The sequence below is a fragment of the Mustela putorius genome, unplaced genomic scaffold (genome assembly GCF_011764305.1).
Source record: "Mustela putorius furo isolate JIRA1106 unplaced genomic scaffold, ASM1176430v1.1 tig00001114_pilon_pilon_pilon, whole genome shotgun sequence".
In the NCBI taxonomy this organism is placed as follows: domain Eukaryota; kingdom Metazoa; phylum Chordata; class Mammalia; order Carnivora; family Mustelidae; genus Mustela; species Mustela putorius.
In genome coordinates this window covers 1,547,471-1,566,079 of record NW_025421575.1, presented here as the reverse complement: position 1 = coordinate 1,566,079, position 18,609 = coordinate 1,547,471, and the positions used below count along the sequence as shown (strand labels likewise).

The 18,609-nt window shown below is 35.9% G+C and overlaps 1 protein-coding gene across 6 annotated transcripts in view; it reads left to right on the top strand.

Moving 5' to 3' along the window:
- The window catches only part of ABCB7 (ATP binding cassette subfamily B member 7), a 156,252-nt gene that overhangs the window by 121,309 nt on the left and 16,334 nt on the right, over positions 1 to 18,609 (top strand). For 4 of the 6 annotated variants that reach the window (XM_045087338.1, XM_004779922.3, XM_004779921.3 and 1 more), the window contains 3 exons: positions 3,078 to 3,249; positions 6,341 to 6,444; positions 10,111 to 10,218. In XM_045087338.1, the coding sequence (XP_044943273.1) occupies positions 3,078 to 3,249; positions 6,341 to 6,444; positions 10,111 to 10,218 (384 nt within the window). Of the gene's footprint in view, positions 1 to 3,077; positions 3,250 to 6,340; positions 6,445 to 10,110; positions 10,219 to 15,315; positions 15,341 to 16,287; positions 16,907 to 18,609 lie in introns of those variants that run through there. The other 2 variants (XM_045087337.1, XM_045087339.1) reach the window with 2 other exon arrangements.

Below are 18,609 nucleotides of genomic sequence, written 5' to 3'. Positions count from 1 at the left end.
TCTAACCCCAGCTCTAACCCTTGTAAGTTCTATGGTCTTGGTCCTCAGTTTCCTTATCTTTAAAATAAGGATAATAACCATTTGTCTTTTAGGATAGAGTTATTATGAATTAGAGATGATATACTATAAAACACCAAGCACAATGTCCGTCACATAATTATTCAGTAAATGAAAACTATTACTGTGATTTTGAACAGTTTTTGACATAGTGAAGCAATTTGGCTATCTGCTTCCATGTTCGTATGCCTTGTCTTTGTACCAATTTGTCCTGTTTGTGTCTGACCTGTAGTAAGTAGTTAATAAGTATTTGTTGAACGACTTTAAGGAGAAAAATAAATTTAGAGCAAAATCTGAGAAGACAACAGGGATGCCTTATAGAATGTGAGTTTTTCTTATGCTAAAAGCGAATGGAGAGACCTGGGAACAAGATGCAGCCTAGAATCTGAATTAAGTTGAGACAACTGTAAGAAAGGGATCAGACAGGGATATGTAACTTCTAAAAGGTCCTCAAATGAATTGACACTCTGCACTGTCCTCCCTCTTTCACTGAGAATCTCAAATATTAGTGTGCATGATTTGCCTAGGGAGATTATTGAAATTCCAACTCTTTCACGGACCTTAGTTCTGGCTTAGGAGGGCTGTGCGGGGCCCAGGAACCTGCATTTTTGAATATGCGTCCTAGATGATTCTGATAATAAGTGATCCATAGAGTCTGTGTTGAGAAACATTGACCTAAACTGTATATCAAGTGAATTGAATTCTAGGCTCTGTGTGCTTAGGGCTCGGTGTCCTCATCCATCCAGCTAGATTACTGCCATTCTCTTAGGGTATATAACAGTTGCCCTTGACCTTTTGAAAAATAAAACATTTTATTCACAAGGAAAAATATACATGGTTAAAAAATGAAAGAAAAGATGCTGATCCTCACTGGAAGGCTTACTAGTCCAAATTAAATCAACAGTGTAATAACATTTTTCACCTGCCAGCAAGGATTTTAGAATTCATAACATCCAGTTTGGCTATGGCTGTGTAAAATGGCCAGTCTGTTGTTTGGCCAGTGGAAGTATACAGCTTTCCTGACAAGCAACTTGGCAATTTGTACCAATAGCCAGAAAAATACTGATGCCATTTATTCCAGTAATTCTGCCTTTAGGAAGTTTTAAGGAAATAAACAGAGAAGTGAACAGATATTTATATGCAGAGATGTTCATTACACCATTATTTATAATAGCAGAAGTTGAAATTCACAGTGTGACTACCCAACAATAAGTAAATGGTTAAATTTATCACTATAGGATCAAATGTCATACAGCCATTTATAAATATGCTGCTTATAAATAATATTATCATAAAAAATACTCAAATACAAAGTTTCTTAAAAAGAGGATACCAAGCAAAATACAAAATCCCAATTTTATAATACTAAATGAATATATATAACTAGAGAAGAAAAGAGAAAATAAACCAAAATGGTGATAGTAGTTATTGATACATGGTAGCATTATGGATTATTTAATAAATTTTTATTTTGCCATATTTTTTGTATTTTCAAAGTTTTCAGTTAGTATTTGTTAGCTCTTTTTTGAATATAAAATATTTAAAGGTAAGTATTTTCTCTTTATAGAACTTTAAACTTAGTGGGTTTAAGTACCATTTCAAAATGAGAACATTTTATATCAGTAGTTGGTATAAAATGATTAAAATACTATTTGAAGTAATATCTCAAACTGGGGCTGATTGTTTTGTTAAAGAAGATCTTAGTTAATTATCTTGGTTAATGTGAACTAATGAGCCATTTTATTTCATCTTACTGTTGACTTCCAACCATTTGGAGACTAAAAGGAAAGTGGGAGGTGGATGTTCACTTTAAGTACATTAGCTTTAGTGTGCTATATCAGAATAAAATGAAATATCAATGAATGCTTGTAGTAACCTTTCTCCAAAAGATATCTATAGTTTATAAATCCTTTGTTTTCTGTGTCCAAGTAAAAAACTTGTTTCTGTGTCCCAGTTTAAAAGCTTCTGAGAAACATATATTCAACCTCATTAGTAATTAGGGAAGTGCTAATTTAAACAGCACGTTTTACCCCCAAAAGTAGCAACAACTGAAACTTAATTAATACGCAGTGTTGTTGAATATATAGGGATCAATTCCCTTAATATACTATGGGTTGGAGTATGTATACTGTTGGACCATTTTGGAAGATGGGCAATACTATCAAAGGATAAATGTATGCTTAACCTTTTTTAAAAGATTTCATTCAATTTACAGGTGACAGCACAAGAAGGAGAGGACTCTGGGAAGGGGGAGAGGGAGAAGCAGACTCCCTACTGATCAGGGAGCCAGATGTATGCTTACTTTTTAACTCATCAGTCTGTTTCTAGGGGTCGTTCTTACAGAAATACTCAAGTTTAAAAAGTCCTATATACAATATTTTATTCCAACATTGTTTGTAGTAGCAAAAATTTGGAAACCACATTAATGTCTATCAGTAGAGAAATAAATAAATACATTGTTAGTATCATACAACTGTTAAAAAAGTGAGGTAGAGGGGATGCCTGGTGGCTCAGATGGCTAAGCTTCTGCCTTATGTTCTCCAGGTCCTGGGATCGAGCCCCATGTCAGGCTCCCAGCTCTCTGCTTCTCTCTCTCCCTCTGCCTCTGCCCCTGCTTATGCTCTCTCTGTTTCTTTCTTTCTTTCTCTCTCTCTCTCTCTCAAATGAACAAATAAAATCTTAAAAAAAAAAAGTGAGGTAGGATTCTGTTACTGAAGTGAGCAGTTTCCAGCATATGTTAAGTGAAAAAAGCAATTTATAAAATAACATGTATGTATGGTATGATCTCACTATGTTGAAGAAAAAAGTATGTGGCACATAAATTCATCAAAAAAGTCTGGACTGATAACAAATTGTTCATGGTGATTAGAGCTCGTAAAGGAAATGGGATTGCAGGAATGAGGGGGGTGATAAAGGAGTTACCATGTTTTACTCTTTATGCCTTTGTGTCTTTACTAAGTTGTTTGAATTTGTTGTAATGAATATACATATATATGTACGTATATATAAATCTGCTTCAGGATGCTGTCCTCTTCCACAATACCATTTACTACAACCTTTTATATGGAAACATCCATGCTTCACCTGAGGAGGTGTACGCGGTGGCAAAATTAGCTGGACTCCATGATGCAATTCTTCGAATGCCACATGGATATGACACACAAGTAGGGGAACGAGGACTCAAACTATCAGGTAATCAGATTTTAGATCTACTCCTGCTTGTGTACTCCCATCAGACTTGAATTTGTCAGAGCCATTTTCTTGAAAATGAATGACAGAGTACACACCTAGTGCTCATCTATTCACTTTCAATAAGGTCCCAGTCTCAGCCATCACTGTAAATAATTCAACATGTTGGAAACAACTGTTCTCAATCATGCAGGTCTCTTTTTTTATTTCACTTGCAGCTGCAAACTGTAAATGCTTAATAGTAAATTGCTAATACATCCTCAGGTCAGCATTAATGTATCATCCATAATTGTAATATTAAAGGAAAGCCAATATCATTGCTCACCTGAGAAAGTAGTAGGAGTAGGGAAAAGTAATTTGATAATAAATAGTATATCTCATCATAATTTCCTAGATCATTATGGGATGTTTTCAATACTTTAGACTTCCTTATACTTGATGTACTTAACTGCTATACTTTTATTAAAGCCAGTTTCGTTTTCATGTCCTTGTTGGTTCAGTGGTCAAGTAAACTTGGGGGCTTGTACATTTCTATATAAGTGTTTAATTATGAGATTGCTATGATTAATAATTTTCCTGTAATGACTAAATTTTTTGGAGGATCCACAAAAAAGCTTTTTCACCCAAAATTATTTGAATTCCAAAAGTATGATATCTGTGCCTGAAAGTATTAATGTAACTAGTATAAACACACTGTATCCTTTACATTTATTCTAGTTTAATTTAGGGGGGAAATATATAAATTAGGGATGGAGGGGAGACAAAAAGAATAAAGAATACTCTGCATGAATTTAATGAATCCCCATTCGTTTTCATTACAAACCATCTTCATTTATTCACAACATTGATTAGGTGTATATTATGTGCAAACTAACATGCTAAATGCTTTGAGAGTTAATAAGATGATGCATAGATGTACTTGCCATCAGGGAATTTGCATTCCATTAGAAAGTTTTGATCTAAGTTTAGAAAATGTTAAGCAAAGATTGATTTCAAGTTAAGTTGGTCTGTAGTATTTTGATTATCAGCTGGTAGTAGAAGATTCTTGCATCATTCCAGTCCCTGTTTATACTTCACCATTCCTCTTAACAGGAGTAGTTCCCAGCTAACTAGACCACCTCCAGATGATTTGTCCAGTTGGCTAATTTTAAAGACCTCCAAGTTTTCACATAGTATAAACTAGACCTCTCAAAATAAGACTGCCTCAGATAGCTGTGCCACATGCCATTTTCCAATCATTTTTTCCCCTCTCTGCATGCCTTTGGGAGTAGGAATGGCTAAGGAAGTTTTCTTTTTGCCTAATATCCATTGTCCTACAGCTAGACCTCTCTAAATGAGTATTATTTAGCACCTATGCTAGTATTTATGGTAGGAAACAAATATTTCTTCTCCAGTTGCCAAAATTCTATTGATTAGAATTGAAACTGGGTTGGTTTCCACTTGAAATTTGAGAGTCATGTCTAAACTAGGCTTTCCTCTGAGTATCTGCATCTTTTAGGAGGTTTCTGCCACTAATTTGCTAGGTAGGTACGGAGGTAGTGCTGGCATGATGCCTGCTTTGGTAGGAGAATTCTGATCTTATTAAATGGGGAAGAATGTGGATAGTATAAATACAAACTTATTAATATTAGAGATAAGGAGCCCTCTTTTACAAGTTGAAAATAATAATTGCAGAAATAAAACTGAAATATTTGGTGTACCAAGTAGTAAACAGGTGGCGCTTGTTTCCCTAAGAGGTTACTGAAACTGAAAAATACAAGTTTATTTCAGACATTGATAAATTAATGGATAATGGGGGAAAAAAGAAGCCAAAGGGGACATATTCAGCAAAGCATCATCCTCTATACTTTCAGCTATAGTTTATGTATGATTGATGACCTTAGACCTGTAAGAGTCGCAGTGAGGAAAGAACGATTACTTTATTTTCACCGAAGTGTTTTTAGAAACAAATACGGGGGGGCACCTGGGTGGCTCAGTGGATTAAGCCTCTGCCTTCGGCTCAGGTCATGATCTCAGGGTCCTGGGATCGAGCCCCACATCAGACTCTCTGCTCAGAAAGCCTGCTCTCCAGCCCCCACTCTCTGCCTACTTGTGATCTCTCTCTCTCTCTCTCTCTGTCAAATAAATAAATTAATTAATTAAAGAAAAATAATTATTAAAAACAAATACAGGCTTGCATATTATGATAGGAAGAGCACTGAACTGGGAGTCAGGTCTAGTCCAGATTCCACTAGAAGTTGCTCTGTGATCGTGGGCAAATCATTAAACCTTTCTGGGCCTCTCTTTCCTTTCGGTTTTAAAATTCTGCTATTCTAGAGACCCGTAGCAAATAACTAAGGTGAAATTAGTGGTATCTAGTATACACCTTTAACTTTGAAGAGTACTGTGAAAATAATATCTGTCAAAAGAATCCTTGAGAAGGGAGTTGTTTGGGGAAGTGGGTAACAGGGTGAAGGGTATTAAGGAGGGCATGTGTTGTGACGTGTAATGGGTATTATACATAACTAATGATCATTGGACACTACATCCAAAACTAGTGGCTAACTGAGCATGATAAAAGATATTAATTAATTCTAAAAAAAAAAAAAGAGCCTCTTGAGAAGAATACTGGCTAGATGGTATATTTTTGTTAAGAAGTAAATGTAAATATTCATAGTTTCATGTCTTCAAGTTGCCAGGTTTCAGATATTATATTTGTTTTTGGCTTTTTTGATTCTCTAATACTGAAATTTTTCTCTCTGTGGTTGCTGTCCATTGGGAAGTGATATAAAATAACATGTAATGAACATATTTTCGGTGTGAGCATATTTTTGGTGAGAGGAGTAATTGTGGAATCAAAGCTATTACCTCTCCTCTTTGTTCTTTTCTCCTGTCACAAAGTCAGGATCCAGAATTACATTTATGTTCCAGGGTATATAGTTTGTCAAAGGATATCATATATGAACTTAGACTCTTCTAACTGAGTAAACTAACAGTGGTCAGAGTAGAGGTACATGTTGAAGGCATTGCTTTGTGGTTATGTTTGGTAGAAATACTAGAAACACAAAGTATGTCTTTATGTTATACTTTCTTAAACTAAATTTTTCTTTACCAGGAGGAGAAAAGCAAAGAGTAGCAATTGCAAGAGCCATTTTGAAGGACCCCCCAGTCATTCTCTATGATGAAGCCACTTCATCATTAGATTCAATTACTGAAGAGGTAAATGATGATGAAAATGCAGAGCTCTTCAATTCTCAATGCTTAACTTTTCTGCTTGGAAGTTTCAGTAAAATGGCTATATTCTTTTATATTTTGAATGAACTTCAGTAGGAGGTACCATAGAGCAAAATATCTGGCCCTTTGTCCCCATATGGCAAGTGCTGATAATAAGAATGTCAGGTTGCATTCAGTTATCACATTGCTAAGTCCATTTGCAAAAGTGTCTTCTTTTTGAAGCTTATGACTATTCTATTATCCTTACATCTTGCAAAGCTTGTAAGAATTGCCTAATCTGCTGACAGATGAAGAATGTTTTAGTCTTTCTGCTGTTGCTACTTACCACTCATGAAAATAGGTCATGTAAATGATTGTGACACAAGCATACACCAGAAAACCTTTCACTTACCATGGAGCAACTCACTGAAATACAAGTCAGGCACACGCAGCCTGTGGTGCTGGTATAAATTTATATTCATTTCACAAAAATATACTGTGCAGCACCGAGATGTTGTGACACTTGATGTCATGGTACAACTCAGCGACTACGTTAGACTTCATAACAACATCTTTGCATTAAATACAATAGTCTTAATAATAATGATAATTTCATGAATGGATCCCCTTAATCTAGAACTGAAGATAGGCAGATTATCTGTCAGTAACCTCCATTCATCTACATTTTATTTAAATATATAGGAAAAACCCAATGTTGAAGGATAGCCTTAATTTCAGCTTTGCAGCATGTATGGCATAATATTTGCATATGTCGTTAAGTTTCAGGGCATATTTGATCTGCCGTATGTTTAAAATAGCTTAATATCTAAGTGACTTGTTTAGCATAAGGATTCGTTATATTTAAAGGGAATCTTGGGGCGCCTGGGTGGCTCAGTCGGTTAAGTGTCCGACCCTTGATTTTAGCTCAGGTCATGATCTCAGGGTTATGAGGTGGAGTTCGGCATCTGGCTCTGCTATGGGCATGGAGCCTGCTTAAGATTCTCTCTTCCTCTCCTCCTCCTCTGTCCCTTCCAAATAGGAATCTGCTTGCAAGAACTTTATATCTACAATGGTAGTATCCACGTTTACCACAAATTAAAAGTCGTTAACAGTCATTATTTGAGTCAGGGAACTTTATTATATCACAGAGCATAACCCATTAAGAGTTAGTAGACAACCCCCCAAGGGAATGAGTTACCAGCAGATTTAGTAAATTTTAATGGGCCTTTTTAAAAGGTCCATAGCACTTAGTAGAATGTCAGAGCTTAAGTTCTTGAGAATGAGGAAGATGAGTCCCCACAAATATCACAATTTTTCTTAGAATTGGCCCCACATTTGATTTACCATCTGTCTTAGTAAAATATAAGCTCTTCCCTTCCTGGGTAGCCACATCTACTCTTGATAATTTTATTCCTTTAATAAATACAATGTTTAGAAATATCTGCAGGGAGCCATTGGGTATATGCCCAACCCCACATTGCTGTTTCCATCATGTTAGCTGTACTTAGACCCAGGTTTCCAAGTACAGCTGAATATATATATATAGCTCCTTTACACTTTAAAAGCAGTAAACAAAAATGTGTTTTCCAAACAGATTCTTAAATACAGAAAATAAATTTGTAGTTGTCAGAGGTGAGGTTGGTGGGAGGACAGGTGAAATAAAATGATTAAGAGTATACTGATCCTGATGAGCACTGAGTAATGTATAAAATTATTGAATCATTATATTGTACACCTGAAATTAATATAACATTGTTAATTATACTGTAATAAAAAATGTTTGCCAGAGTTCCCTAAGAAGTCAGAATACTTTTTTTCCCCATTTCCTTCCTTTTGCTCTTTATTCAATTGGGTATTCAGGGCCAGTGTGTCTCAGAGTCATTCCCTCTGTTTATAATGGGGGAGAGGGGCTGGCCTATTTTTCTGAATCTTGGATATTTTGGAGGGAAAAAAGCATTCTAAAAACTTGCTCTTCAGAATTATTTTGACAAAGATAGTCCTACACCATTTCAGTGTGCCCTGCATAGAATGCTTACGTTTGGGAAAGGCCAGAGGTATTGGGAGGAAGCTGTCCTTTCTTCTAGGGCAAGGGGAAAGGGAGCCAGACATTTCGTTCTTAGCTTTATTACAATGTGTGTCTAAATTAATGGCTTTGCTCTCTGTGTAGCCATTTCCATCCTCTTGCTATTTTTCTTTTTTTTTTTTTTTCGGTGCATTATGATATAAGGGTGTTTGTTCTTTTTAAATTTTATTTTGGTTCCAGTATAGTTAATATAGAGTGTTATATTAGTTTCAGGTGTACAATATAGTGATTCACCAGTTTACATTATTCACTGCTTATCACAACAACTGTACTCCTTAATTCCCATTACCTATTTCACCCATCCTCCTACCCATCTCCCCTCTGGTAACCACTCATTTCTTTTCTATACTTAAGAGTCATTTCTTGATTTGTCTCAGTCTCATTCTTTCTCTCTTTTTTCCTTTGCTTGTTTGTTTTGTTTCTTAAATTACTCTTATGAACGAAATCATATGGCTTTTGGTTTTTTATCTAACATATTTCATTTAGCATTATACTCTTTACCTCCATGCATGTCATTGCAAATGGCAAGATTCCATTCTTTTTTTTAATGACTGTGTTATTTTCCATTGTATAAATAAACACTTTCTAATAAATTTTTAAAATGGGCAGAGAACATAAACTGACATTTCTCCAAAGAATACATTCGAATGGCAGACAGACACATGAAAAGATGCTCAGTATCACTTATCATTGGGGAAATGCAAATCAGAACTACAATGAGATCTCACCTCCTACCTGTCAGAATGGCTAAAATCAAAAACACAAGAAACAACAGGTGTTGGCAAGGATGTTAAAAGGAACATTGGTGCCCTGTTGATGGAAATGCAAACTGGTGTAGCCACTCCGGAGAACAGTATGGAGGTTCTTCAGGAAGTTAAAAATAGAACTAGTGTACGATCTAGTGATTGTGCTACTGGGTATTTACCCCCCAAAAATACAAAAACATGAATTCAAAGTAATACATGCAACCTGTGTTTATAGCAGCATTATTTACAATAGCCAAGATATGGAAGTAGCCCAGCTCTCCATCAATTGATGATGGATAAAGAAATCAGAATACTTTTGAAAAGGAAGTTTGCTCAAGTTACCATACATGGTTGTCTTTATTGCCCATCTGTCCTCTGAGTTTGAACTAATTAAAAGCACATGTTCCTGTACCCTTTGAATCTCCTTTCTACTGATCTGAAATTTTCTACATCCTATTGCTTGAGTCCTATCACATTTTATTTTTATTCTCATTGGCCAGATAACATCATACCCAGCTATGTTCCTAATATCATTGGATTCATCATTGTTATTTGTTCATTTTTAAGTATAGAAATATCCACCCTCTCCAGGTCTTTCTAATTTAAAGAAATGTTGCCTATCTAAAAGATAATTTTTTCCATGATAATGTGGCATATTTGCCTTCCCTTTTTGATCAGTTTTCTCCTTTTAGTAATTATTAGAATAGGTCAAATATTTGGTAGTGATATAAAGTTTATATAATAAAAAATTCATTGGCATTTTATATGTTCCTTTAAGAAATGTATGGTTATTTTAATGTACATTTACCTAATCTTTTTTTCCTACTCTTGTCAAACTTACAGACTATTCTTAGTGCCATGAAGGATGCAGTCAAACATAGAACTTCTATTTTTATTGCACACAGATTGTCAACAGTGGTTGATGCAGATGAAATCATTGTCTTGGATCAGGTAAGAGATTTAACTTTAAAGTTTAGTATGGGGGGATTTGGGGGAAGATGGTGGAGCAAGAGGATCCTGAGCTCACCTGATCCCACAGACACATCCAGATAATCACAGCAGTGCAACTAACACGAAAACGCCCTGGCAGAACAGACTTTGCAGTTTATTGCAGACAGGAGGCCACCTGAAAAGCGTAGGAGGGGCAGACACAGTCTGGAACCAGAATCCCATTGAGACTAACCACAAATGGAAGGAACACCACAAGCATGGAAAAGGGAGAGGAGCAGACTCCACACCAGGCACCTTAGGCAGTGGGGGAACTACATTGGAAAGACAGGTCCCCAAAACATTAGGCTTTAAAATGGGGCTTAACTTTATGAGTTTTTACAATCAGTGAGACTTAATGCCAGGTGCTTTAAAAATCAGCTAACTTAGCTGTGGGAGGCCCACAGGGCAATTGGAAACTGAGGCTTGGGCCTTAAAGAGCCAGCAAAACCAAAAAAACCCCACCAGGGTAGAGATTATTATGAGATTTCCCTAAGAATGGAAGAGATAGTGGGCAACCATTTTGCTTCCCCCACCCCCAGCCTAGATAGCCAGACAGTTGCAGGAATCAAGAGGAACACTCTATCACCTATCTTGCCAACACCACTTCCGGCATTCTGGGGGATGCACCCCACTTAGCAACCATCCCTCCAAAGTAGTTTCTGCCAAGACACACACTGCAAGCAGCCCTGGCAGGGATCTGCACCACTCCAAAGAGCCTTCTGTCCTGGGGAGAGAAGATAACCACATACAGCAGTGCAACTGCAGCAATGGCAGACAGACTGGGCAGGCATCTGGTCTGACAGTTGGCCCTACCCACCATCAAAAGCCTCTCAAGAAAAGGCAGGAAGAGCACCCTGAAGGTTGATGCTACTGCCACCATAACAGACAGACTGGGGGCAGGCATCTGGTTTGACTACAGGCACCACCCACTAATCAAAGTCTCTAAGGGGGCAACAGAGGGAAAGGACCCTGCAATTTGGTGTGACTGCAACCCATTCAGAGGGGCTGAGAGCACACATCTGGTCTGGCTGCTCACACTACTAGATTATAAGCCCACAGTGGCCCCAGACTCTTCCCCTAACAGCACAGAGAGCAAACCCTGCCTGGTACACCCAGAACATGAAAAGTGGACAATGCATCTAATGACTTAAGGTAAGCACAGCTTACCACAGTAGTAGGGTACACACAACCCACTAGGAGATACCCCTGAAGTTCCTGGTTCTGGTGAACAGTGGACATTATGCTACAGAATACCACAAGACCTCTTCTTTATAAGGCCACTACTTTCAAGATCAGGAGACTTAGCAGACTTTTCTCATACATAGAAACAAACACAAAGAGTTAGACAAAATGAGGAGACAGACAAATATGTCCTGGATGAGAGAGAATGGGACAGAAGTAAATCAGGAGAACTAATTAAAACAGAGATGAACAATATTGCCTGATAAAGAATTCAAATGAATGATCTTAAAGATACTCACTAGGCTAGACAGAAAAGTAGAGAATCTCAATGAACCTTTAGTAAAGAGATAGAAAAAATAAAAAAGAACCAGTGAGAGATGAACTTAATGACTGAAATTAAAAATACACTGGATGGGGGGCATCTGGGTGTCTCAGTCAGTTAAGTATCTGCCTTCAGCTCAGGTCATGATCCCAGCATCCTGAGATCAAGCCCTGCATTAGGCTTCCTGATCAGCAGAGAGCCTGCTTCTCCCTCTCCCTTTGCTGCTCTCCTTGCTTGCATGCTCTCTGTCTCTCTCTGTCAGATAAAGAAATAAAATCTTAAAAAAAAAAAAAAAACTACACTAGAGAGACTCTGGCAGATTAGAGGAGACAGAAGAATGGATCAGTGAGCTAGAAGACAGAGTAATGAAATCAAGCTGAACAACAAAAAGAAAAAGAATAATAAAAAATGAGACTAGATTAAGGGAACTCAGGGACATCAGTAAGGATCATAACAGTCACATTATAGCAATCTCAGGAGGAGGAGAGAGAAGGGTGAAGAAAATTTGTTTGAAGAAATAATAGCTGAAAACTAAAGTAAACCGACATCTGGATTCTGGAGGCACACAGAACCCAAAACAAAATCAACCCAAGGAGGTTCATACCAAGACACATAATAACCAAAAATGGCAAAAAGTAGTGATAAAGAGAGAACGTTAAAAGCAGCAAGAGAAAATAGTTACATACAAGGGAAACCCCATAAGGCTTTTTACATGATATTTCAGCAGAATCTTTATGTAGGCCAGAAGGGGGTGGCATGGTATATTCAGACTACTGACAGAAAAATAACCTGGAACCAAGAATATTCTGCCCAGTAAGACTATCTTCAGAATACAAGGAGAGAGAGTTTTCCAGGCAAATAAAAGTTTAGGGAGTTCATTACCATGAAAACAGCCTTCAAGAAAAATTAAAGGGAATCCTTTGGAAAGAAAAGGCCATAATTAAGAGTAAGAAAATTATGAAAGGAAAAAATGTCACAGGTAAATGTAAACATATAATTAAAGTAGTGTATTAATCACTTATAAAACAAGTATGGAGATTAAAGCAGAAAAACAATAAAATAAATTATATCTGTAAAAGTAATCAAGAGGGTGCCTGGGTGGCTCAGTTGGTTAACTGACTGCTTTCAGCTCAGGTCATGATCCTGGAGTCCCAGATCGAGTCCCACATCAGTCTCCCTGCTCAGCGGGGAGTCTGCTACTCTCTCTGACCCTCCCCCTTCTCATGCTTTCTCTCTCAAATAAATAAATAAATAAATCTTTAAGAAAAGCAATCAGGAGAGTCACAAAATTAAAGGATATAAAGTATAATACCACATACATAAAATGTCGGGGAAGTAAAATTTTTCTACTTTAAAAATGGCTTCAAACTTAACTATCAACCTCCATAGACTGCTATATGCATAAAATATTACATGTGAACCTAATGGTAATCACAAATCAAAAACCTGTGGTAGATACACAAAAAGCAAAGAGAAAGCAATCCAAGCATTAACACTGAAGAAAGCCATCAAATCACAAGAGAAAAGGGAAGATGGAGGAAAAAAAGAACTATAAAAACAACCATAAAACAAGTTACAAAATGGCAATAATTACATACCTGTCATTAATTACTTTGAATGTCAGTGGACTAAATGCTCCAGTTAAAACACATGGGAGGAGTAAAAACACAGAATGACTGAATGGATAAAAATTGCAAGCTCCATCTAAGTGCTACCCACATGAGACTCAGTTCAAGACCTGAAGACACATGGAGATTGAAAGGAAGGACATATTTACCATGTGAATGGAAGTAAAAAGAAAGCCAGGAGAGCAATACTTTCATTGCACAAAACACACTTTAAAACAAAGATTGTAACAAGAAACAAGGACACTACATGATGATAAAAGGGAAAAATCCAGCAAGAAGATAAAATAATTGCAAATATTTGTGTACCCAACATAGGAGCACTCCAAAACATGAATCATGTGTTAAGAGACATAAAAGAAGAAATTAACACAGTAATAATAACTGACTTTAACACCTCTCTTACATTAATGGGTATATCATCTATACAGAAAATAAAGGAAAGAGTGACTTTGAATGACATACTGGACCAGATGAAATTAACATCCTATTTATTGAACATTCTATCAAAAAACAGCAGAATGCACTTATTTTCAAGTGCACGTAGAGCATTCTCCAGAATAGATCTCATATTAGGGCACAAAACGAGTCTCTGAATTTAAGAAAATAAAACCACAGCAAGCATCTTTCCAAAACAAAAAGATACAAAACTAAAAAGCAGTTGTGAATGAGAAAAATAAGGGAAAGAACTACAAACACTTGAAAGCTTAGCAGCATGCTACTAAACAACCAATGGCTCAACAAAGAATCAAAGAAAAAATAAAAATAATACATGGAAACAAATGAAAATGAAAACACAGTGTTTCTAATTCATTAAGATGCAGCAAAAGTGTTCCAAGCTGGAAGATTATACCAGTATAGGCCTGTCTCAAGAAAGAATAAAAATCTGGAATAAACAACCTAATCTTAATAAAAATACCTAGGGATAAACTTAAGGAGATGAAAGTTCTGTACTATGGAAACTATAAAATATTGATGAAGGAAATCGAATATGACACAAATAGATATTTCTTGTTCAGGAGTTAGAAGAATTAAGATTGGTGAAGGGTCTGTACTACCCAAAGCAGTCTATAGAGCTTCAGTGTAATCCCTATCAAAATACCAACACCATGTTCCTAGAACTGTAAAAATAATTTTATGGAACCACAAAAGACCTCAAATAGCTAAAGCAATCCAAAAAAGAACAAAGCAGGATATATTAAAATCCCTGATTTCAAGATATATTACAAAGTTGTGGTTGTCTGGCACAAAACTAGACACAAAGGTCAGTGGAAGAGAATAGAGAGTCTAAAAATGAACCCACGCTTACATGGCCAGTTAATCTATGACAGAGGAGGCAAGAATATACAAGGAGGAAAGAGTCTCTTCAACAAATGGTGCTGGGAAAACTGAACAGGTACTTGTAAATGAATGAAACCAGACCACTTTCTTACTCTATACACAAAAATAAACTCAGAATGGATTAAAGACCTAAATGTGAGACCTGAAACTGTAAAAATTCCTAGAAGAAAACATAGGCAATAATTTTTTTGACATTGGCTATAGAAACTTTTTTTAGCTAAGTCTTTTCAGGCAAGAGAGACAAAGGCAAAATTAGACTGTTGTGAGTACACCAAACTAAAACACTTTTTCATAATGACAGAAACCATCAACAGAATTACAAGGCAACCTACTGAATGGGAGAAGATATTTGTAAAATGATATATTTGATAAGGGCTAAATAACCAAAAGATATAAAGAACTTATACTACTCAACACCCCCAAAAACCCAAATAATCTGATTTTTAAAATGGGCAGAGGACTTGAATAGACATTTTTCCAGAGAAGCTGTATAGATGGCCAACAAACACGTAAAAAGATGCTCACCATAACTAATCATCAGGGAAATGCAAATTAAAACACAATGAGATATCACTTTATACCTTTCAGAATGGCTAAAATCAGACACACAAGAAATAAGAAATATTGACAATGATACAGAGAAAGAGGAACCCTCATGCACCATTGCTGGGAATGTAAATTGGTGCAGCCACTGTGGAAAATAATGTGGAGGTTCTTCAAAAATTTGAAAATAGGGGCGACTGGGTGGCTCAGTGGGTTAAAGCCTCTGCCTTCGGCTCAGGTCATCAAGCCCCACATCGGGCTCTCTGCTTGGCGGGGAGCCTGCTTCCCCTTCTCTCTCTGCCTACTTGTGATCTCTGTCTGTCAAATAAGTAAATAAAATCTTTAAAAACAATTGAAAATAGGTAATTCCAATACTGGGTATTTACCCAAAGAAAATGAGATTACTAACTTGAAAAGATATATGCACCCCTGTGTTTATTGCAGCAATATTTACAATAGCCAAAATATGGAAACTTCTCACCTGTCAATCCATAGAGATTGGATAAAGAAGACTATTACCTGGCTATAAAAAAAATGAAATCTTGCCATTTGTAGCAATATGCATGAACCTTGAGGATATAGTGATGAGTGATATCAGTCAGAGAAAGATGAGTAACATACTATTTCACTCATGTGTGGAATTTAAGAAACAATCCAAATGAACAAAGAAAAACGGACACAAAAAATAGACCCTTTAAATATAGAAAACAAACTGGTGGTCTTCAGAGGTGTGGTGTGGGGGTATGGGTGAAATAGATTAAGGGGAATAAGAGTACACTTGATGAGCACTGAAAAATGTATAGAATTATTGAATAATTATATTTTAAACCTGAAACTAATAGAACATTAGATCTTAGTTGCAGTTCAATTTAAAAAAAAGTTTAGTACATGAAGAACATTGAAAATTGTCACAAACACAAATAACTTAAATATTGTTTCTAAAGAAAAATGCAGAATTTGTGTTCTTTAAATAAGAGTGAATCCTGATAGGACTCCCATTTTTACTCCTTTTGACAGGAAAACAAAGGCATTTTTCTTCCAAGAAGAAATAAACCATTAACTCACTTTTCATCGAAGTATTAAAAGCAAACTTGTATCAGGAAAGCATTAAAGCCTCATATAATAGAATCAGATTTTAGGGAGTATATACATAAAATATTTTTTTGCGTTCAGTTTTGCTCTGCACAGAATCATTGCTCATTATCATTTTTGTATTTTGTATTTTTATTTTTTCTAATATCTGCACATACCCTTGATGTCTAAAAGAAAATTACCATAAAATAGTCACTTGCAAACATGATTACTTTTATTTTTTTCCTCCTGGGGAAAGTAAGAAAATGGGTAGCCTGCTTTATCCCTTCTGAGGGCTTTACTATTAAGAGTGTACTACTTTCTAAATGTTCTGATCAACTTAGAATACCACTGTAGTGATTGGTAATTTTCCTTTTCTCTACTCTTTATAAGAATGTATTTTCCCACATCCTAGTACTTGGTTATTTCTCACACTGTTCAGTTTTTCACCTTCCATTCAGCCTTTTCTATTATTATGTTTCCCTTCTAATAAATAAACCTTCAATTCTTTATCATTTTGAAAGCCTGAATACTAGATGTTGAGAGAGGAAAAGCATTCTCATGTACTTTCTATATTGAGTTATCGAGAGAATTTTTCACACCACTAAAATTTCATATAAGCTGTTGATTTTTCTGTGGTGTGTATGTATATATATATTTTTAGATATGTACATGTATATCGTTATATAGTCTTACCTGTGTGTACTTGAGTAACCCTAGGTTTTTTGTTGTTTTTTTTTTTCGCAAGTCCTTACATTCAGTAGAAAACAAACTAATTTTTTCAGTATGCTTATATACCAGAATGCCTTAAATGTGAAATGCTGTAAATACACTTTATTATCCAATTGATATTCAAAAGAGGGCAGTTGGGTGTTGTATGTATGGGTTGAGTCACTAAATTCTGCTCCCGAAACTAACATTATACTATCTGTTAACTAACTGGAATTTAAATAAAAACTTGGAGGAAAGAAATTAAAAAGAAAGAATCTGAAATAAAATTTGCTGTTGGTGCTTTTTTACTAACCTTTCCATTGTATGCAGGCATGCAGATAGGCTTTTCTTATAAAGTGGTAAAGGTACTTGAACAAGCTTGAGCTTTCTTGTCTCATACTTTGAGGTTGACAGTATCTACAGTTATATTACAACATTGCCAGTTGAAGTTTGGATTATAATTGGAACTATAATTAATATATTAATGATTATAGCACATGTATCTAAAATATCTTAGTATTTATAATTTGATCATTCTGTATTTGCTTGATTATGAAAATCAGAGACTTTCATTTTCTAGTGAAATGTATATAACCTCATGTATTCTGTCAACAGTGCCTTGTAGTATAATGTTACATCTACATAAGAAATAGAATTCTCAAGGCCCCTCCTTAACCCCACAGCCTGGTAATTACTGCTTCCCAGCCTTGGCAAGAGGCGGCAGGTTGACTTGTCAGGAAATTGAGTCATAGAGGCTCTAGACAGAAAATTGTCTAGCACGTGAACAAAGATGGGGAAGGTTAACTGGAAATCAAAGCACACCAAAAAAAGACCATAGACCCTCTTCTGCCACTGGCTCCATAACCATTTCTTTATTTCTAATATCACTACTCCTTCCTTCATCAGGAGATAATTGAAGAAGTCTCTGCAGAAGACACATGTAGCCCCAGGGGGGAAAAAAAGCTATTTGTATTTGGAGACCCCAGCAAGATGACCATGTATCCATATGATCATTCTTCAGTGAAATCCCACAGTTGAAAAATCCCATTCCCATGCACATAGTTTCTAGTCAGTTTTCTAATGCTCCATTACTAAGTATCAATGGATAATAAAGGAAGACCTCTTAAACAAGCAGAAAAAAAGGAATTCGGTAGAAAATATAGACAATGAAAAGAGCATAAAGCAACTTAAATAATTAATATCGCCACAGGTCATGGAAAATAAAGCATTTCTAAAATAAGGACAGATGCTGTTAAGAGAAAAAAGTAAAGGGAGCTTTATATGGCATGATTTCTAGATATGTTGTTAAATGAAAGAAAGAACAGTTCAGAATCTGTTGTATGCTGCTATTTGCAAGGAGGATGGGGGGGGAAAGGAATATGTGATATTTACTTATTTCTGTGGGAAAAAAAACCTCAGAGTTTGTACCTCTTAATCCACTTTACTTTGCCCATTCTCTCATCCACCTTTCCTTTGGCAAATAACATTTTGTTCTTTAATTAAGAGGTACAGACTTCCACTTTTAAATAAGTCGTGGATATTGAAAGTACAGCGTAA